The sequence below is a fragment of the Odocoileus virginianus genome, chromosome 2 (assembly GCF_023699985.2).
Source record: "Odocoileus virginianus isolate 20LAN1187 ecotype Illinois chromosome 2, Ovbor_1.2, whole genome shotgun sequence".
NCBI lineage: Eukaryota > Metazoa > Chordata > Mammalia > Artiodactyla > Cervidae > Odocoileus > Odocoileus virginianus.
In genome coordinates, this window is record NC_069675.1 from 421,164 (window position 1) to 443,110 (window position 21,947).

Sequence of the window (21,947 nt, forward strand, 5' to 3'; positions counted from 1 at the left end):
AAACGCCTCTGTGTGGTGAATGTTCTTGATTAGTCTGCACAAGGGATTGATCACTCTGTGACCCAAGCTAAATATCGCACAGGAGTGGATTTCTAAGTCCTGTGTGGATTCCAGGTTGCAAGCATGGGCAGTGGAGACAGGAAGTGGGGTGGGTGGAGTGGAAGAGCCAGGCCAGCAGCTGCCTCCAGGGCGTGGCAGCTGGGGAAGGGCGGTTCCAGGGGACAGGGAAGAGCTAAGTTCTGAAGTAGGAGACGTTAGATCAATGCCAAGGCTTCTGACGGGAACCTGACATGGAGGACATGGGACTCCAGTCAGTACAGAAGGAAGGACAGTGGGAGTGGAGATAAAGGGGCCTCTGGGAAGCCAAGTAAGTTGAATGTCAGTGCTCCCAGGTCCAGTCACGCTGTGCTCTGCTTGTGGTGGCACTGCCCTGGACTGGAACCCTCCCCATCTATGCTCCTTGAGCGGCAGGTACCACCGGCTTTGCCTCGAGGCGCTCACCGCAGGTGAGGTGAGCTTCCCAGGGGGTGCAAGTATAAAGGACCTGCCTGCCAATGCAGGAGATGCAAGAGACAGGGGTTCAATGGCTTCATCCTTGGGTTGGGAAGATCCCCTGGGGGAAAGCACGGCAACCCATTCCAGTATTCTTGCCTGGAGAGTCCCATGGACAGAGGAGCCTCTGTGCTACAGCCCATGGGGTCGCAAAGAGTCAGACAGGACTGAGTGACTTAGCATGCATGTGCTCATCTCTCCAGTCATGATGGGAAAACCTCACAGATCAAGTACACTGAAGCCATGCAAAGGTGGAGACGCAGGAGGAAGGGTAGTGGGCAGGCTTGATGAGGGAAAGTCATCAACCTTAGCCATCCCTGCCTGCAGCCTCACTAGGGAGATGCTAACAGAATTAAGTGTTAAAGATCCTGTGAGCCCAGAAATAAACCCATGCATATATGGTCAATTAACTTATGACCCAAACCATGTGGCCTATGAGCGGCAAGGAGCCAAGAATATATAACGGCAAAAGCATAGTCTCTTCAATAAATGGTGCTGGTGAGGAATGGAATATTTCCTGCCATATTAAACAAGGATGTCACAGTCATCAGTGATTGCAGGCCTCCAATGTGACCCTGTGAGCCCTAAGGGCACTCAGGAAGAAGAATACGTGAGATCTAGCAGCCATCAGACTATAGCCACTCCCTACGGTGAACCCCAAGGAAGCTTAGGAAGTGAAAAAAAACATGATACCTGCCCCAGATAGCTGAGGTGCATATGAAAGGAATGATTTCAGTGAGCCCAGACTCTTGCATCTTCCCATACACAGAAAGCACTAAATTCCTTAACTTGGGATATCTGGTTTTCTTTAACGATAATCTTTTGATGTTTAGACCACATGCTCTTTGTTGCAAAACTTCTATATAGCCTGGTTCCTCCCCTCGCCTCCTCAGAGTCGTTCTCTCCAGGTTGCTTGAGATATTGCCTCCCAGGCTTGAAGTCCTAAGAATTCCCACCAAATAAAACATTAACTCTCACGTTTTAGGTTATTAATATTTTTTAAGTTGACACTGGGAAAAACTGGACAGTAACATGCAAAAGGATGAAACTAGACCGCTGCCTTACATCCTCCACAAAATTCACTCAAATTATATTGAAAATTTAAACATAAGACCTGAACCCATAAAACTCCTAGAAGAAAACATGGGCAGTAAGCTCTTTGACGGCAGTCTTGACAATGACTGCTTTTTGGATTTGACACCAAAAGTAAAGGCAATGAAAGCAAACATAAACAAGTGAAGCTAAACAAACCGGAAGCTTCTGCACACCAAAGGGGACTAGCGGCAAAATGAAAAGGCAACCTGCAGAACGGGGCGGGGGCGGGTGGGGGGGGTGGGAAGTACCTGCAAGTCATTTGCAAGATACCTGGGAAGGGGTCAATGTCCAAAACACACAAAGAACTCATATAATTCAAGAGCAAAAAACAAGAAAAAAACAAAATACTTTGGCTACCTGATGCAAAGAACTGACTCCTTAGAAAAGACCCTGATGCTGGGAAAGATTGAAGGAAGGAAGAGAAGAGGGCAACAGAGAATGAGGTGGTTGGATGGCATCACCGACTCAATGGACATGAGTTTGAGCAAGCTCCAAATCAAGTTGGTGAAGGACAGGGAAGCCTGGCATGCTGCAGTCCATGGAGTCTCAAGGAGTTGGACACAACTGAGTGACTGTACTAAACTGAAACAAAAATCTGATTTTAACATGGGCAGAGGTTCTGAATAGTTTTTTCAAAGAAGACATTCCAAAGATGGCCAACAGGTACATAATAAGATGCTCAACATGACTAATCATCAGAAAAATGCAAATCAAAACCACAGTAAGTATCACCACATTCCTTTTGAATGGCTATTATAGAAGAAACAAGAAATAACAAGCATTGGTGAAGATGTGGAGAAATGTGAACCCTCGTTCACTGTTTGTGGCAAAGTAAATTGGTGCAGCCACAATGGAAAACAGATTGGAGTTTACTTAAAAAATTAAAAATAGAACTACCATATGATCTAGCAAGGAAATCCAACCAGTTCATCCTAAAGGAAATCAGCCCTGAATATTCATTGGAAGGACTGATGCTGAAGCTGAAACTCCAATACTTTGGCCACCTCATGTGAAGAACTGACTCATGTGAAAAGACCCTGATGCTGGGAAAGATTGAGAGCAGGAAGAGAAGGGGACAACAGAGGATGAGATGGTTGGATGGCATCACCAACACAATGGACATGAGTTTGGGTAAACTCCAGGAGTTGGTGATGGACAGGGAGGCCTGGAGTGCTGCAGTCCATGGGGTCGCAAAGAGTTGGACACAACTGAGCAACTGAACTGAACTGATGATCTAGCAATTCCAAAGGAAACAAAGTGTATCTTGAAAAGATATACACACCCCCATGCCCACTGCAGTGTTATTTTCAATAGCTAAGACATGCAAACAACTTTAATGTCCACTAGCAATGAAGATCCAGCACAGCCAAAGGTAAATAAATTAATGAATTTTTAAAAAGTTGATGAGAGTAGATTTTTTTTTTTTTTTGGCCATGCAGCCTGTGGGACCTGCATTGGAAGTACGGAGTCTTAATCACCAGACTGTCAGGAAAGTCCCTTAAAAGAATAGATCTCAAAAGCTCCCATCATGATAAATAAACTGCAACTATGTGAGGTGTTGGACTTTAATTAAATTCACTGTGGTGATCATTTCACAATACATATGTATATCAAATCATTATTTTGTATACACCTTGGACTGTGCAGTGAGCATGTGTGCTTATTCACGTCTGACTCTGCGACCCCATGGACTATAACCCACCCAGTCCCTCTGTTCATGGGATTTTCCAGACAAGAATACTGGAATGGGTTGCCGTTTCCTCCTCCAGGAGATCTTCCTGGCCTAGGGATCAAACCTGTATCTCCTGCATCTCTGACACTGGCAGGCAGATTCTTTACTACTGGAGCCACTGGGGAAGCCCCATACCTTGGACTAGTACAATGCTATCACACATTTATGTTATATTATATAATTTTATCTCAATAAAACTGGGAGAAGGAGGAAAAATAAAGTTCACAAGGGGAACAAAGGGAGATCCTTGTCCTCTTGGCAAGCTAGCTCGGCAGGGGCAGAACCAGGGTGCTCGAGCAGTGGAAAGAACGATTGCCTGAGGTTTGATGGGTTTATGGAGCAGCTACTACTAACAGGCCAGCTCCCTGATCCCAAATTGCTAGAAATGGAGCCCATGGGCGCCACGCTCAGAACCTGTCGCCTGTAGGGACCTCAGCAATGGCATAACTGAATTCGTCAGCAGAGCAGAGGGACAGACTAGAAACCTTCAGACCGAGTCAAGAGCTCAAGAGGTCCACATTACATGGACACACGGGGACAAATGAGGTCACAAGGCGGGGGCTGAGAACCTAAGCATCTCCCCTTTTCAAACTGAGAAAGCTCTGCCAGTTTGCTTGGTCAGAAAAATAAAGCATACTTTCTGCAAAACCACTCTAAATCCAGAAGAACGCATCAGAACAAAGGACAAGTCCCATGACCACAGACAAGCACTGTTTCCGTTTGGTGTGGTTTTAACATTTGGATCAGACACACACTCGCACACGCACAGGCGTCACCTACAGCTGCCGGACCGCGGGTGCAGGTCCTGCGTTAGCGCTTTATCCTTGGCTCCAAGTGGCGTTGTTTCCACACCAGTGAGCAGAGCAGAAGTCAGACCCTGCGCCTCAGTCTGCTTCTTTCCTCTGCGTTCCCTTCAGTCCACTTACGTCTGTCTGCCCACTTCCCCTCCCATGCCTGCCAGTATGTGCTTTTGGCCAAGAGAAGCCACACAAGGGAACAGACCTTTTCCTTCTCTGTAAACGTAGGCAAGGGGGCTTTGAGGGGCTTCAAGGGCCTGCAACACTGGCGGACAAGAAACAGGGTGGGCCATCTTGTGTCACCCACGTGCATTTCAGCCTGTCCCCACCATGGTGACTGCTGGCTTCCCATCTCAGGCTCCCAGACCCTAACTGTAAAAAAGAACCTCCTACTTAGGTGGGAAGGCTCAGCAAGGCTGACTGGCTGAAAGTCAAGTCTAGATGGGGCTGACAAGAAGAGGGTCTGCACCAGGGAAGGAAGGCCTATCTTAGGGCCCCCACTTTCCCAGGTCTCTTCCAGGATCTCACTTTTTAAAATTTTTACTGTTTGGCCACACCGTGCACATATGGGATCTTAGTTCCCCGACCAGGAATCAAATACGCACCCCCTGCCCTGGAAGCCCATTCTTAACCACTGGACCACCAGGGAAGTCCCCAGGACCCTCACTTTTAATATTTTTCTAAAAGAGCTCCTCAAATGGCCTAAATCTGCATCTTTTCAGTACTAGTCTCCATCCATGCTTGGCATAGGCCGTTGACAATAAATAATGAAAATTAGTTTTCATTTCTTTGAATTAATAACTTATTTGTAATGGGACCAAGAAAAGACATTCAGTGAAACTCTCCCATCCTTGAGGAGAAAAAGATCAAGATTTCCCATTTCAAGCTCTCCTTCAGAGCACTGGGCCTTCCTGTGAATTTAAACACCAAGAGTGATGTTTGCAGAGAAGACCAGAAGCAGAGAGAGGAATAACAACAACAGGCATTCCACCTGCTCTTTCCAAGCTGGGGTGGAGGCGGCAGAGATGGTTCCAGAACACACCAGCCAATGTTGACAGCCAGGTGGTAGGGGACTGGGTCTAAGGCTTCTGGGAGCAAGGAGGTCACAGAACATACTCCATCCACCCCACGCCACATCCGGGGAAAGTCTTGCCTATCTTCTTTCCAACTCATCCTCTTACAATATTAATTCTGACGGATCTGGTGGGGACACTTCAGAGGTTAAACACGCCTCTTCCTGGGAGACCAAGCTGCTCAGAGACCCCACCTGCTGGCCCAGGGTTGGACACAGACAAAGACAGTTTGTGTCCCCAGCTCACTGCAACCCCGTGCCAGAACTTGGTGGGTGGACCCTCCCGCCCCATCCAGGCCTCCTTGCCGTCTGGGCTCAGTTTACAGATGGAGCCCAGTTCTCCAAGCACTGAAGTGCCAGGGCACACCGGACTGGTGGGTGGAGGTGTCCTTGAGGCTTGATGGCCATCCTCACATCAGTCTTGGCAAACAGACTATTTCTAAGAGCCACCTCAGTGACAACAGTGACAACAGAACCCCAGGCCCCTGCAGATGACCAGGCTGCAGATGACCCCTTGGGCCCCGGATGGGCCGTCTTGCGTTAGTCTCCTCTAAGCCACAGCTATGCGTCACGTCAGCATGTTGTTAATGGGAACGCAGATGTTTTGATGACTTCAGGTCTATGAAAGGATAGAGAACACTTGCCAGGCGTGTGCCTGCTAGCCAAGGCTTGAGGCCCTCTGCATGTGAGTCATGTAGAATTCACACATGTTTTTTTTCTCTGAAAGATTTTTTTTTTAAACTTTAGACCAAATCAGAAGCAGTTATAACCCCCTGACTTCTCTCATCCCAGTGACCTTGACCCAGCAACCACACTGAAGGGGAAAGAAAGGACACTTCTGGGAGAAGTGGGGGAACTTTGGGGGGCAGCTGCCCAAGGCCGTTGTCTTAGAGTTCTCCAGAAAAACAGAATCAAGGAGAACCAATTGTATTGGGTTGGCCCCAAAGTTCATTCAGATTTTTCCATAACATCTTACGGAAAAACCCTAATGAATTTTTTTGGCCAACTCAATATATGCACATCTCCTGTAGTGAAAGAGTGAGAAGGAGAGAGATTTAAGGAATTGGCTCATGCAGTGTGGGGGCTGGAGACCTGGAAAGAGCTGGTGTTGCATATCCAAAGGCTGTCTGAAGGCAGAACACCGTCGCTCCCCCAGGACCTCAGTCTTTGGGATGAAGCCCACCCTCTTTATGAAAGGTAACCTGCTTTACTCAAAGTCTACAATTTAACACTCATCACATCTAAAACATAGCTTCACTGGGACTGGTGTTTCACCAAATATCTGGGCACCATGGCCTAGCCATTTCACACCTTAGAGAAACTGAGGCTCAGGGTATCTGGCTGATGGATGGTGGGGCTACCTTCCCTGCCTCATGGCGTCCAGTCCACCCTTTGAAGAGCACATTCTGCCCATTTCTCCAGCCCAAAAGAACCAGGACGAGGGGCTCAGAGGAGGCCCCAGCTTGCCAGTGGACCCTCTCAGTGCCCCAGCAGCCCCTCCCAACACACATGCGCAGACCCTTCTGGGAACATCGGCCCAGGTGGGTGCACATTCACACATGACCCCAGATTTCTGAGACCTGTGAAAGTGAATTATCCGGATCTGACCTGGTCTCCTGGGGCTATGCAAAGAGGTGGAGGGAGACGGGCCCAGGCAGAAGGTGAGGGAAGGATGGGCTGGCTGCGGTGGGCGTGGCCACGCGTGAGAGGAGGCGCTTCGGAAGCCCCGCCCTTAGAGAAACTCACCTGCACAGTTGTGAAAGGCTGAATAACAGACGTGGTGTACTTTCAGATCTTTCTACCCTCCCTAGCGAAAAATCCCAAGCCTTTCTGGGTGAGCAGGTAGACGTGAGATGCAAACCATCCTGTCCTGGACCTGTGTCCCACCTGCTGCTCCCGGGCCCTCCTGCAATCTAAGCTTCCCGAAGACAGAGATCAGAGGCCACACTGCATCACTTCCTTGTCTCCACCCGCCAGTGGCTCCCCACCCATGAAAATAAAGGCAAACTCCTCTCCATGTCACTGACAGGGTGGATTCTTTTCCTGTTGCTGCTCTAACAAATCAACACAAACCCGGCCGCTTAAAACAACACATTTATTATCTTACAGTCTGGTAGAACTCCAACACTAAAATCAGGGTAAGATTCTTAGATTTCCTGGATAAGAACATAGATATCTTGGGGGGTGGGGGGAGCATTATTCTGCTTCCAAAGCTGTGTGATCAAGCCCTGCCACCTTCAACCGTGTCCAGATCGGACACATTCTGGGTTCCAATATTCAGACCTCTGTGTTTCTCCACACACCTTCTGCTGCATGCTAAGTCACTTCAGTCGTGTCCAGTTCCTTGCTACACTATGAACTGCAGCCCGCCAGGCTCCTCTGTCCTTGGAATTCTCCAGGCAAGAATACTGCAGTGGGTTGCCATCTCCTTCTCCAGGGGATCTTCCCCATCGACCCAGGGATCGAACCAGTGTCTTATGTTTCCGACACTGGCAGGCAGGTTCTTCACCACTAGTGCCACCTGGGAAGCCCTTAGCTTCCGTGTAGCTTAGCAAGTTTATTTCGACCGCAGGGCCTGTGCACTGGCCGTTTGCTCTGTCCAGATTCTGCCCCCGGTCCTTGAAAGTCAGTCTCTCCACTTTCACTAGAAGCGCCCTTCTCAGAGAGCCCTTACCTGCCCACTGAGTGTAGGGCAGCCTCCTGGCCACCCTCCAATACAACACCCCATTTCCATTGTCTGCCTCTGGATACTTTCCGGTCTGTCCTGTTTTTCTCTGCATTCTTGGCGAGCTGTGTGAGAGCAGGGTCTGTGTCACACACTGAGACCCGTTCTCTGAGCGTCGTTCACTTTGTCCTCCTATAGCCCCATGAGACAGGGTCTCAGAGGGGAGCACTGACTCACAAGAGGCAGGAACTTGTCCCAGGTCACTCAGCCAGGAAGAGCGGGAGCCAGAACAGAGACAGGCTGCTCCCCAGACCCAGGACAACACCTGGCAGGACAGGCTCTCAGGACATACTTGTTGAATGAGCACATTGTCTTACTACTTAGAATCCTTCTGGGAAGGTAAAACCTCTAATTATGCAGAGAAAGCGCTCCAAGCTGATACTGACAAGTCTGTATGTTTTCACATTACGGAGTAAATGGCTGAAGGTGTCTGATGTTTTTCTGAACGTAGTTTTGTGTTTTGTCTTTTTTTTTAAGGACAGGTACTCGTGTGTTAGAGGTTTCCCTGGTGACTCAGACGGTAAAGAATCTTCTGGCAGTGCAGGAGACCTTGATCCCTGGGTCGGGAAGATCCCCTGGAGAATGAAATGGCAACCGACTCCAGTATTCTTGTCTGGAATATTCATTCCATGGACAGAGGGGCCTGGGGGGCCACAGCCCATGGGGTCGCAAAGAGTCAGACATGACTGAGCAACTAAATGACAACAATTTTCTTTTAGATGAAAAAGTCTGTGATGTCCTTATTTTAAGTTTCAGGCAGTCCCGAAGAAGCAGGGATGACTCGGGTGGAGACTTTGAAAGGACAAAGAAAGTTCTATCCACCCAGGGAGTCTGCCCTGTGGCCCAGGGCTGCACAAGCCTGGGGAAAGTTTGTAGAACCCTGGCAGTCCCACCATTGTCCCTACTGATGAGGGGCATCATCCAGTCTCTGTCCACACTCAGGAGACAGACACTCCTCCTGCGGCAGCTGACGAGGAGGCCGGTCAGGGTGACTGTATGTAAGGAGGACTGGTGCCCCAGGGGCAGGGGGAGCGCTCCATGGGCAGTGGCTGGTCTGCCAAGAATTAAGGCAGGTGTCCAACAGGACTGCCAGGGTGAGCAGGCCTAGGAGGCATCAGTTCCTACCGGGAAGAGTCCAGCCCAGCCCAAGGACCCAGTGCACTGTCCCCTGCCCCAGCTGGTCACCTCCGGTCCACACCCTCAGCCCACACTGACCAATGTCCCTGAGGGCTAGAAACTGCCCCAGCGGAGCAAAGGGATCTTTGCTCCTCACCGCAATCAGGGCAATCCTTGACAGGCCTGGGAAAGAGTCACACTGCTGAAGGTGCCAAGGAAAGATGGAGGCTGCTGGAGAAAGGGGAAGATGCCAGGATGGCCTTCTGGTCAACCATCCTCACCCTGAACCCACCCATTTGTCTAAACACTGTGCCTGTGGGGAGTGAATCCATGGATCATTACTGATGAAGGTATGCAGAATGGCAATCTCGCCCTCCCTGCAAGAGGCTCTGCTGGTCTTCCCATCCAGGGGGTCGTCTGTTTTCCCATCTCCGGATACGGGCAGGTCTTGTGACTTGCTTTGGCCGGCAGGACAGAATGGCAGCGATATACCAGTTCCAAGGCTGGCTCTGGATTAACCTCATTGTCTACTTTCTGAATCTGATGTTTTGACATCTGGGGCTGTGCTGAATTGGCATGGACTGTCCCTCTGGAGGGGAGGGGCTAGCAAATTCCTAGAGGCAGCAAACAACACAAGACCCTCCTTACCCATGCCTAGCACACCTTAGGTGGCAAACCAACCAAACCTGAGCCCATCCCCCTGATTATCTGGTCTGACACTTGTGAGACACTAACATCCCACCCTAGCCACGCCCCACCAACAACCCCAGGGTCCAGCAACACACAACTAGCAACAGCCCTATACTGCCATCTCACTCCCATTATTTCAACCAGCCAGTCCTAACTCAGTTAGTGTCCTTACCCTGTCTCACCCATTCCTTTCCTCAAGACCCCCAGTACAGGCTTTCCCAAAGTTTCCATCCCTCTCTCTGTCTGATGTTTTCTCTGTGACCCCCTTCTCTCGAGAACTCTAAGTGTTAATAACATGTTCTCTTTTCCCAGCACTGTCTGCTGATCTGTTGGCCCCACCCCACCTGACTGAAACCGAAATCTTAGCTTCATGGAGACCAGCGTCTCAGGAAGACTGGTGCATACTGTACTCTCTAACGGGCGGAAAGCCCAGGCCAGCCTGCTGGAGGACGGGGCACTGCATGGAGCAGAGGCAGCCTGGACCACCCAGCTGTGGCTACCCCGGCATCTGTTCATAGACCAAGAAGCCTAGAGAGTGGAGCCTGGAGCCCGTGAGCAGAATAGCTGAGCTGAGTCCTGCTCAAACTGGTGACCTGATCAGCCAATTCCAGACCCAGAGCAGCTCGATCAGAACCAAATGCAGGATCCTTGTCTGTTTGGTTCTCGGTGAATGGGCCATGAAAGTGAAAGTGTCAGTCACTCAGTTGTGTCCAACTCTTTGCAACTCCACAGACTGTAGCCCACCAGGCTCCTCTGTCCATGGGATTTCCCAGGCGAGGATACTGGAGTGAGAAGTCATGCCCTTCTTCAGTTGGATCTTTCTGACCCAAGAATCAAACCCGGGTCTCCCACATATCGATCACATGATTTTTTACCCTGTGAGTCACCAGGGAAGCCCATGGGCCGTGGCAGGCATCAAATATGTGTTTTATGAAATAACTCATCTTTGATTTGAATGATTCACACATCCTGGTAGCTGTGGTTCATCTCCACGTATCCTTCTAGAACAGGGTGATCAGTCGCTCAGTTGTGTCTGACTCTGTGACACCAGGGACTGTAGCCCGCCAGGCTCCTCTGTCCATGGGATTCTTCAGGCAAGAATACTGGAGTGGGTTGCCATTTCCTCATCCAGGGGATCTTCCAGACCCAGGGATCAAACCCAAGTCTCTTGCATCTCCTGCATTGGCACTCAGATTCTTTACCACTAGCACCACCTGGGAAGCCCTCTAATAAAAGGACTGGTTATAAAACCTGCAGCAGGGTTGGCAAACACTCTTGGAGCTACGAGCATGGCGGATACCTCTCTAATCAAGCATGGTGTTCTTTCACATTGAGCTCTGAAGTGAGCAACAATCCATCCCAACCTAGGCTCCAGACAGCCCCGGGCGATCTGTCTAAACTGGCAACAGAACTGACATTGATAAACTGAACACAACTGAGACAGGCTGGGACCTGGGACCCTGCAGCGCTGGACACAACTCTTCTCAAGTAGGGAAATACAAAGAAACTAAAAGAGACTAAAAATAACTGCGTGCATGCACAGTTGGGGCAAATCCTGGGTATAGAGACCAAAAGGCCCAACAGCCACTTTTGAGGAGCCTGGAGCAAAAGCAGGGTACTGTGCATGCCCTCTGCACTCTACACCACCAGAAGGGCGGACAAAGTACCTAAGCCACCCTTCCCACCTGACTGCTGGGCACACTCCTACCTACCTACACCCCCATATAAGGAACAAGCTTTCCCATGCCCTTGGGGAGCGAGTGAGCAAGGGAGACTGTTACCTGTTCTTGATCCCACCTGCTGCAGCAGGGGCCCCAGAAAGCCTTGTCTGAACTTGCCTGGTCTCTCGTCACTTCCTACTGATTGGGGAAGGCCAAGATCCCTGGTTGATAACAACACTGCACCAGGGTGGAACGGGCTCACATTTTCATGTTTACACCCTTTTTCATCTCATTCGTTCTCAGACCAGGGAATAGGTATCGAACCCTCACCACCTCCTTTCCCTCCGTCTCAGTCAGGGGGGTTCAGAGGACAGGGCATCTTTTCCCCCTCTAGCTCCTCCCTCGGGCTTTGATCCTAATACAAGGATTCGGGTGCATCAGGCTCCCCATCTACAGCGTGGGGATAATGGTGCTACCATTGTCTGCTTTAAAGTTTCAAAGACGGACAAGTGTAACATCTACAGTAGGAAAGTGACCCGGGAAGGACAAGGATAGTGAATTAAAACATCATCTTCCTGACAATGTGTTCAAAAAAACTAGGGAAGAAGCCAAGAAAGAGGAAGGCATATGATCCAGAAAACGTAAACTCCAGTCCAGGCCAAAGTCCCTGGGTAGCCGCAGGACTATGAGCCAAGAGAAGGTTCAGCAAAACTGGAATCCAGGGGCAAGGAGCCCGGCAGAATAGGGACCAGGAAAGAGATTTTTGGAAACTACTGTGCTTATGTAGAGGACGGATGGGGCAAAGGAGAAAAACTTTGAGGAAAACCAAAAAGTTACACAAAAATAAAATTAATCATGGTAGGTTATTTAGCTCTGTAGCGAACAATGGAACAAAGTACTCATCTGTCATTACAGGGGATCAATTATTTAGAAATGTGGAATAATTTCCAGGGCATTTGAAAACAGTTGCCTCAAGAGAAAGAGAGAGATGACCATGGAACAATTTCTTGAAAGCCACAAACTACCAAAAATCACCCCCAAGGAAAAAAAAAAAGCTACCCTAAGTAGTTTTGTATCTGTCAAAGAAAATCCATAGTTAAGAATCGTCCAGAAAAGAAATCTCCAAGCCCACATGGTTTCATTAGTCAATTCTATCAAACACACACCACCTCTATGGAGTCTCTTCCAGAAAACAGAAGAGAAGGGGACAACTCACAACTCATTTTAGGAAGCCAGTGTTATCATGGTAACGCACCCAGGCAAAGACAGTAGAAGACATACATAGATGAGGGGTCAGCAAATTGTCTGTAGAAACAGGGCCAGAGAGTCAAATTTTCCAACTTTGCAGCCCATAGAGTCTCTGTTACAACTCCTCACCTGTACAGCTGTAGTGCAAAAACCAGCGATGGTGACATATAAGGGAATCAGCATGGCCAGATGTGAGCACCAGTGGGCTGGATATGGTTCATATGGATATGGGCTATAGTTTGCTGGCCCCTGCTATATACCAATATCCCTCATCAACAAGATACAAGAATTCTCACAAAATATTAGCTAGCAAAATCCAGAAATATATACAATGTATAAGATGACATGATCCAATTAGGGCTTGCCTGGGAGTGCAAGGCTGGTTTCAAAATTAGAAAATCACATGACATTGTAAATCAATTATACTACAATTAAAGTTCTTTTAATTAAATGAAATTTTAAAAAGTCAATCAATGTTATCCACTTAATAACAGACTGAAGAATAATCATGAGATCATATCAGTTGAGGGAGACAAAGCATGTGATACGGCTCAGCATCCATTTATAATAAAAGATGCTGTGATGATGCTATAATATCATTACAGTAATAAAAGATGATGCTGTGAAAGTGCTGCACTCAATATGCCAGCAAATCTGTAAAACTCAGCAGCGGCCACAGGACTGGAAAAGGTCAGTTTTCATTCCAATCCCAAAGAAAGGCAATGCCAAGGAATTTCAAGCTACTGCACAATTGCACTCATCTCACACGCTAGCAAAGTAACGCTCAAAATTCTCCAAGCCAGGCTTCAACAGTACATGAACTGTGGACTTCCAGATGATCAAGCTGGATTTAGAAAAGGCAGAGGAACCAAAGATCAAATTGCCAACCTCCGCTTATCCGATTATCAAAAAAGCAAGAGAGTTCCAGAAAAACATCTACTTCTGCTTTACTGACTATGCCAAAGCCTTTGACTGTGTGGATCACAACAAACTGAAAAATTCTTAAAAGAGATGGGAATACCAGACCACCTGACCTGCCTCCTGAGAAATCTGTATGCAGTTCAGGAAGTAACAGTTAGAACTGGGCTTGGAATAATAGATTGGTTCCAAATCAGAAAAGGAGTACATCAAGGCCATATACTGTCACCCTGCTTATTTAACTTATATGCAAAGTACATCATGCGAAATGCTGGGGTGGGTGAAGCACAAGCTGGAATCAAGATTGCTGGGAGAAATATCAGTAACCTCAGATATGTAGATGACACCACCCTGATGGCAGAAAGCAAAGAAGAACTAAAGAGCCTCTTGATGAAATTGAAAGAGGAGAGTGAAAAAGTTGGCTTAAAGCACAACATTCAGAAAACTAAGATTACAGCATCCAGTCCCATCACTTCATGGCAAATAGATGGGGAAACAATGGAAACAGTGAGAGACTTCATTTTCTTGGGCTCCAAAATCACTGCAGATGGTGACTTCAGCCATGAAATTAAAAGACGCTTGCTCCTTGGAAGAAAAGCTATGACCAACCTAGACAGCATACTAAAAAGCAGAGATATTACTTTGCCAACAAAAGTCTGTCTAGTCAAAGCTATGGTTTTTTCAGTAGTCATGTACAGATGGACCATAAAGAAAGCTGACTGCTGAAGAATTGATGCTTTTGAACTGTGGTGTTGGAGAAGACTCTTGGGAGTCCTTTGAACTGCAAGGAGATCCAACCAGTCTATCTTAAAGGAAATCAGTTCTGAATATTCATTGGAAGGACTGATGCTGAATCTGAAACTCCAATACTTTTGTCACCTGATATGAAGAATTGACTCATTTGAAAAGACCCTGATGCTGGGAAAGATTGAAGGCAAGATGAGAAGGAGACAACAGAGGATGACATGGTTGGATGGCATCACCAACTCAATGGACATGAGTTTGAGTAAGCTCCGGGAGCTGGTGATGGACAGGAAAGCCTGGTGTGCTGCAGTCCATGGGGTTGCAAGGAGTCAGACATGACTGAGCGACTGAACTGGACTGAACTATAATAAAAACTCTATTAAGCTATGGCTAGAAAACCTTAACCTGACAAATGGCTTCTACAAAGACCTACAGCCTAGCATCCCACTTAACATTAAAAAACTAAATGCGGGACTTCCCTGGTGGTCCAGTGTCTAAGACATTGCACTCCGAAGGCAGGGGGCCCAGGTTCCATCCCTCGTCAGGGAACTAGAGCCCACATGTTGCAGTGCAAATAAATAAATAAAATAAATATTTTAAAAACAGACAAAAATGCTGAATGCATCCTTCCCACAGCAAGGATGTCCACTGTGTTACTCAACACAGTACTGGAAGTTTAATAAGTGTAATCAGGCTAAATAAATAAATGGCACATGCATAAAAAAGGGAGAAATAAAATTGCCCCTATTTACAGATAACCTGATTGTTTATGTAAAAAATCTGAGGAAATCTACAAAAAGAAATCCCTATAACTAATAAGTGAGTTCCACAAAGTCACAGGATACCATGTCAACATAGAAAAGCCCATTGAATTTCCATAGTCTAGGAATACAGCATTGGAAATGAAAAAATTTTAAAACGAATACTACTTAAAATAGCTCCAAAAATTAAATACTTAGATTTTAAATCTAACAAAGCATATGCACATTGAAAATTCTAAAATACTGATGAAAAAAATCAAGGAAGATGTAAATAAATGGAAAGACATGTCATTTTCATGTCACTGGAAGACTGAATACTAAAATGCCACATATGTACATGTGTATGTTCTTGGTCATGTCCAACTCTTTGAGACCCCAAGGACTGTAGCCCACCAACCTCCTCTGTTCATGGGATGCTCCAGGCAAGAATACTGGAGTGGGTTACCACTTCCTCCTCCAGGGGATCTTCCTGACACAGGGATCGAACCTGCATCTCTTACATCTCCTGCATTCACAGGCAGGTTCTTTACCTCCTGGGAAGTCCCTACAATTGAGAATTGCCTTTAAAAACATGTATCTTAACATAAACTTCACACTTTATATAAAAATTAACTCAAAACAGATCATAGATCAAAATGTAAAAAAAAAGCAAAACTATAAAAATTTTAGAAAAAAACATACAAGAAAAGTTTAATGATCCAGAGTCAAAGAGTTCTTAGACTTAAAACCAAAAGCAAAATCTATAAAAATAAAAAAATTAATCAGTTGGACTTCATCAACATTAAAAACCTTTGCTCTGGAAAAGACACTGTTAAGACAAGCTGCAGTGAATGAAATAATGCCATTTGTAGCGACATGGATGAATCTAGAGATTATCATCCTAAATGAAGTGAAGTCAGAGAAATACCATATGATATTGCTTACAGGTACAATCTAAAAATAAAAATGACACAAGTGAACTTATTTACAAAACAGAAACAAACTCAAAGACTTAGAAAACAAAGTTATGGTTACCAAAAGGGAAAAGTGAGGGAGGAGGGATAAAGTAGAAGCTTGGGATTAATGTACACATACTATTCTGTATAAAATAGATAGCCAACAAGGACCTACTGTAGAGCAGAGAGAACTGCACTCAATACTCTGTTATAGCCCATATGGGAAAAGAATCTGAAAAAGACAGATATACGAATATGTGTGATTAAATCACTTTGCTGTGTACCTGAAACTAACACAGCTTGTAAATAACACTCAGTTCAGTTCAGTTCAGTCACTCGGTCATGTCCAACTCTTTGCGACCCCATGAATCGCAGCACGCCAGGCCTCCCTGTCCATCAGCAACTCCCGGAGTTTACTCAAACTCATGCCCATTGAGTCGGTGATGCCATCCAGCCATCTCATCCTCTGTCATCTCCTTGTCCTCCTGCCCCCAATCCCTCCCAGCATCAGAGTCTTTTCCAATGAGTCAGCTCTTCACATCAGGTGGCCAAAGTACTGGAGTTTCAGCTTCAGCATCAGTCCTTCCAATGAACACCCAGGACTGATCTCCTTTAGGATGGACTGGTTGGATCTCCTTGCAGTCAAAGGGACTCTACTCTAACATAAAATCTAAAAATAAAAAAAGACAAGCTGCAGACAGGAAGAAAATATTAGCAACTCACACACCTGAAAAAAAGGATTTCTAATTAAAATATGTAAAGAATAATTAAAACTTAACCATAAGAAAACAAACCACCCATTTGGAAAATGGGCAGAGTGCCTGAATAGACACTTCACGCAGTAGACTATTCAAATGTCAATAAGCACATGAAGAGACGCCAATATTATCAGTCACTAGAGAAATGGCACTTAAACCAAAATGAGATATCATTCCACACCCATTAGCGTGACTTGGAGACAGATAAACAAACCTAATAATATTAAGTGCTGGTGAAGATGCAGGTAACTAGGCTTTTTATGCACTGCTGGTAGGAACGTAAAATGATAAAACTGGATGGAATATAGCCTAGCTGCTTCTTACGAAGTTAAAGATAAATTTACCAAATGACCCAGCAATCCCACTGTTAGATATTTACCAAGAGAAATGAGTGTTCACTTTCCACAAAAAGCTGTATGGGGAATGTTTACCACAGCTTTAGTCATACTCACCCAAAATTGGAATCGACACATGGGAGTCGTTAAGTTCAATGGCTGAGCTGACAAACCGTGATATGTCCACACGATGGAATGCTACCCAGCAACAGGAAGGAACTGTGAATTCCCAGAATGACATGGAAGAATCTTAAATACATTATGCTAAGTTAAAGAAGTCAGAACCAAAAGCCTATTTACTTTGTGCTTCCATTTATATGACACTATGAAGATGAAAAACTATAATGATAAAGAACAGATCAGTGATGCCAGGGGCTGTGGTGGGCAGACATATGCCTACATAAGGCATCATGATGTCATTTTGGAGTGGTGGAACCGTTCTGTCTCCTGACTGTGGTGGAGATGGCCAAACATAGAGCATAGATCTATGGTTAAAATCATGGAAATGCACACTAAAGACATTTTTTTCCCCAACAAACCCTAAAAAGCAATGTATCCAATGGGAGTAGACAGTCAAAAGAATGAATCTCTAACAGTGGATTTTGGAGCCCTGTGACAACTGATCTCAAGGAGAGGTTTTGGAGAGAGTGGAATATTCTGAAATACTATAGCACCTGCATCCCACAGCCAACGAGGTTGAGAGCCACCATGGGGGTGGCATGGGGTGAGGCATGGGGCTTTGTTAAGTGTCTTTCCTTTCTTGTCTCCCCAGCAAGGCTGTTTCTCTTCCCAGGGCGAGACCACAGAGTGGGCAGCAGTGTTGGAAAAGGGCCCCCACTTACGGGCTCCCCACACGGCTCAACCTCCCCTCCTTTACCAGGGCCACCGGTTCTCCACCAGCACATCTCAAAAGTCTTTCAAAGTGACTCAGGACAGACATGACGAAAAGCCAGACAGGGACTGGGGGTGAGATTCCCCAACCTACACAGGGCTTTGGGCAAAGGACAGTTTCACTAGAATTTTGAAACCAACTTCCATGGAGAATCCCTTCTGCTCCCTTTCCCTCTCACCAAGCCCAGTGAGGCAGGTGCTTCTGCAGGTAAAGAAATCGTTTAGAGGATAAGGAACTTGAGGAAGCCTGGGCATGGCAGGGCAGGGACAGGACCCAGATCTCCCCTGAGAACACAGCCTGAAAGAGCTTACTTCCCTGTCTGAAAAGCGGATGCAAACCTCTGAGAACTGCCAAGGTCTCACCTTGTCCAGGTAACCTTGAGAGAGCAAGAGCAGGACAGAGCCCCCCAGCATCCTGGCTCCCCTGCGCCCTCTGCTGGCCCGGGCTGGGGGCCGACTTAGGGACGCAACGGCCTGTGCTCCTGGCTGTGCACTCCGGGCCTGAGGCTCTGTTTTGTAATCTGCAGTGGGCAGCCCCACTGTTCTGCAAGGTGGGTTCCCTGCGGGGAACTTCTGCGGCCTGGTGGCCGAGTGACCCCCTGCGGTGGCAACTCACCCCTTCCACACTAACATGGACCAAGTTTGGTCTAAACTAAATTCTCCCTTCCTGCATCCCAAGGGCTTCTAAGTGGCCACCGATATGCCTGCTTGGTTCAGATATTCAGTTCATGGGTGAGAGTCTGTAGAGAAGGGAAAAGGCTTGGAGCCAGAGAGAGAGAGATGAGGCTGTGTGACCCTGAGTAAGTTGCAATCTCCCTGGACCTCAGCTCCCTCATCTACAAAATGGGGGTAGTGACAGTTCCCAACTCACAAGGCTGCTCGGAGAATAAAGAGCCTGGGAGATGCTTAGCAAAGAAACAGGCGTTCATCCGTCACTCGGCAAGCTTTCCTTCTGAACGGCAACCCACTCCAGGAGTCTTGCCTGGGAAATCCCAGTGACAGAGGAACCTGGCGGGCTACAGTCCATGGGGTCGCAGACTCAGACACGACTGAGCGACTGAACACACACACACACACTGCTGTCACTGTTATTGCTGTGGATGGTGTTGTTGGGGTAGCTGCCCTACAACTCAGAGAACACGTGGTCACAGAGGGAGGGGTCTCCGGTTTTCAGAACCAGTCTGGTGATAGCTGGCTTGGAATTCAGCAGGTCCAATCTCACCTGTGAAAGCGCACTTTTAACTGAATTCTTTTTTCTTTTTCTACAGCACTGCTGCAGCATGTGGGATCTTAGTTCCCTGACCAGAGATCCAACTGGTTCCCCCTGCTTTGGAAGTGAGGAGTCTTAACCACCGGACCGTCAAGGAAGTCCCTTTAATCTGCATTTTTATCTTAATTTTTACTAACTATCAGTCCTTGCTGCTTGATGTAAAAGTGAATCTGTTCAAGTATATAAATCCATCTGGATTCCAATAGCCACAAGTCAGGGAGAGAAAACCTAAGGGCAAGCTGCCTGTAAGTTTGGGAAAGAAACTTAGTCCCAAATCTAAGGTCCCCCACGCTCAGAGTGAAGCTGCTTCAGACACCTCCGTGCCCACCCCTGCCTGGGAAGTGCTGTGAACTGCTAAGAAAGTTGGTGGTGGGAGCCACAGACTTAAATTGGCTATTATGATGTTAGTTGCTCAGTCCTGTCAGACTCTTTGTGACCCCATGGACTGTAGCCCACTAGGCTCCTCTGTCCATGGGATTCTCCAGGCAAGAATACTGGAGTGGAGGGTTGCTATGCCCTCCTCCAGGGGATCGTCCCCACCCAGGGATCAAGCCTGGGGCTCCCACATAGAAGAAGGCAGATTCTTTACCATCTGAGACACCGGGGCTATATCCCCAGTACAAAATGTTTTTGGTGTTAAAAAAAAATTTTTTTTTTTTTAAGTTGGTGGGAAGAATGATATTTCCGTTAGAAATTTAAGTGTTGGAAGTTGGAGGCAGGGGACATCCTCTACTCTAATCGGGTGAGCGGCGAGCTTTTCTGGAGACCCGAGGAGGACCACCGTCTCAGGAGTTCTTCTCAGGCAGAGCCTACTGTCTCTGTCTCTGTCTCTGTCTCTCTCCCCGCCGCAGCGGACCGAGGCTTTCACACCAAACTGCTCAGACCAGCCCGGGTCCACCCTGACGCCCGGCCCGCGATGCATCCGATAACATGCGGGAACGGAACCCCAGCCCCAGCCTGGCTCCAAGCCCCCGGCCAGAGCGTTCCGGTGGAATGCGGCGAGCCAGATACTTCGGCCTCGGCGTGGCCTCCCCTGCAAGCAGGATCAGGGAACTGGCGGGAGGGACACTGACCTGGGAAGCCCGCGATTCGGGGCAGGCGAGGAAGAGCAGCAGAAGGAAGAGCGCCCGGGGACACTTGGGCACCATCTTTGCCAACCGGAACCTTTCTGTTTGGGAAGGGGAGATAACTTGGTCTGCCGCCCCCGCCGAGGCTGTCCCAACCGATGCCGCGGCCGCCCCTGCGGGGAACCGGGCTCCGCTCGGCCCGGATCGGCTCGGGTAAGGAGGGAAGCGGGAGCCCGGGAGCGCAGCTCGGCCCGCCGCGCTCGGGAGGCGCAGTCCCGGATCCAGGTGCGCCGCGCGCGGACCTGGAGCTCCCGCGGCCACGAGCGTCCGCTGCCGCCCGCACGAGACAGTCCCGGCGAGGCGGGGAGGCGCCGGCCCCTTGGCCAAAGCCGAGGAGGAGGGGCTGCCCGGCCAGGAATGCGCCTGGGAGCGCGCCCAACCCGCGCGGCTCCCGGAGGAGGCCCGGCGCGACGCAGAGGACGAGCGCCGGCATCCTGATCGCCTTCGCGGGGGAGGCCGCCGAGGCGGCGCACACGTGCGTGCGGAGCCCGCGAGCCCTCCCCGCGCCGGGTCGCTCCTGACCCGCCCCTTTCCAGCCCGGGGACACTGAGGCTGACCTCATCCAGCAGCAAGTGAGATTCAAATCCAGGTCTGTCCAACTTCAGAGCGAGCGCCCGCGCGGACGTCTTCCTCCACGGCACTCGGAAGACAGGACTAGTGTGGGCGCGAGATGGACTTCATGAACTTAGACCGAGTTCTCCACCCGAGAACTGCTCTCGGAGTACAAGAACACTCACGCACAGTGACTCAGAACCAACAGCCCTCCTCATCTGCCGCCCTCCACTCCCCAGTGGAAGGAGAAACAGTTTGAACTGGGAGGCAGGGTTATGGGAACACCGGATGCGTTGCTGAGGCTCGGTGGGACACGCCGCTGGGAAGGACAGACATGAGCAGTCTGAGTCCCCCTTCATCCAAGGGCTGTGGGAGGATCCAGATGGCCTCAGCTCCAAGCTCCTGGAAAACACTGTTTAAGTTCTTACTGGAAGAATGTTTTCAGAAGGCAACACTGCAGATGTCATGGTGCACACCAAGTCTGGCCAAGCCTCAAATCTGTTTTTCCTTTTCCAAATTTCATTTAGCAGAGCCCACTCAGAGCTCAGGGCACGGAGCTCAGAAGGCTATGTAGCCTTAGAGCCGAACTGTTTTCTTTTGGAAGGCAGAGGGGAAAATTGGAGTCCCGTGGAAAACGAGGGGCCTGCTGCAGGCTGGCCACCTGGGCAGACATTACCCAGGAAATCCGGCTGGGCTGCCCCTCCACCTTCCTGCGGGAGGAAGGAGAGCGTGCCCGTGTACTATTACCTGCATTCCTAGGGAGGCGGCTTGAGGAGACACTGCTCCCCCCTGCCCGGGTAGAGGGGGCCAAGGAGCCTGGGGCGGATCCCCCACAGCCTGTGGAAACTGTGGTATTTCTGCCTCCATCGCCCATGTCTGCTGTCTTTGCCAAAGCTCAGTGTCCCCATCTGTGTATTCTCCTCTCCTCCACCCCAGAGAAGAATTTCTTCTGGTCAGTGAGGCTGTGT

General features: G+C 48.5%; 1 protein-coding gene across 4 annotated transcripts in view; it reads right to left on the minus strand.

The window, feature by feature from the left end:
* The window catches only part of FBLN7 (fibulin 7), a 57,692-nt gene extending 36,496 nt beyond the window's left edge, over positions 1 to 21,196 (minus strand). For 2 of the 4 annotated variants that reach the window (XM_070473963.1, XM_070473956.1), the window contains exon 1: positions 20,374 to 20,890. In XM_070473963.1, coding sequence (XP_070330064.1) covers positions 20,374 to 20,448 — 75 coding nt within the window. In that variant the 5' untranslated portion in view covers positions 20,449 to 20,890. Of the gene's footprint in view, positions 1 to 20,373; positions 20,891 to 20,984 lie in introns of those variants that run through there. The other 2 variants (XM_070473952.1, XM_070473947.1) reach the window with 2 other exon arrangements.
* Between the last annotated feature and the right edge of the window lie 751 nt (positions 21,197 to 21,947).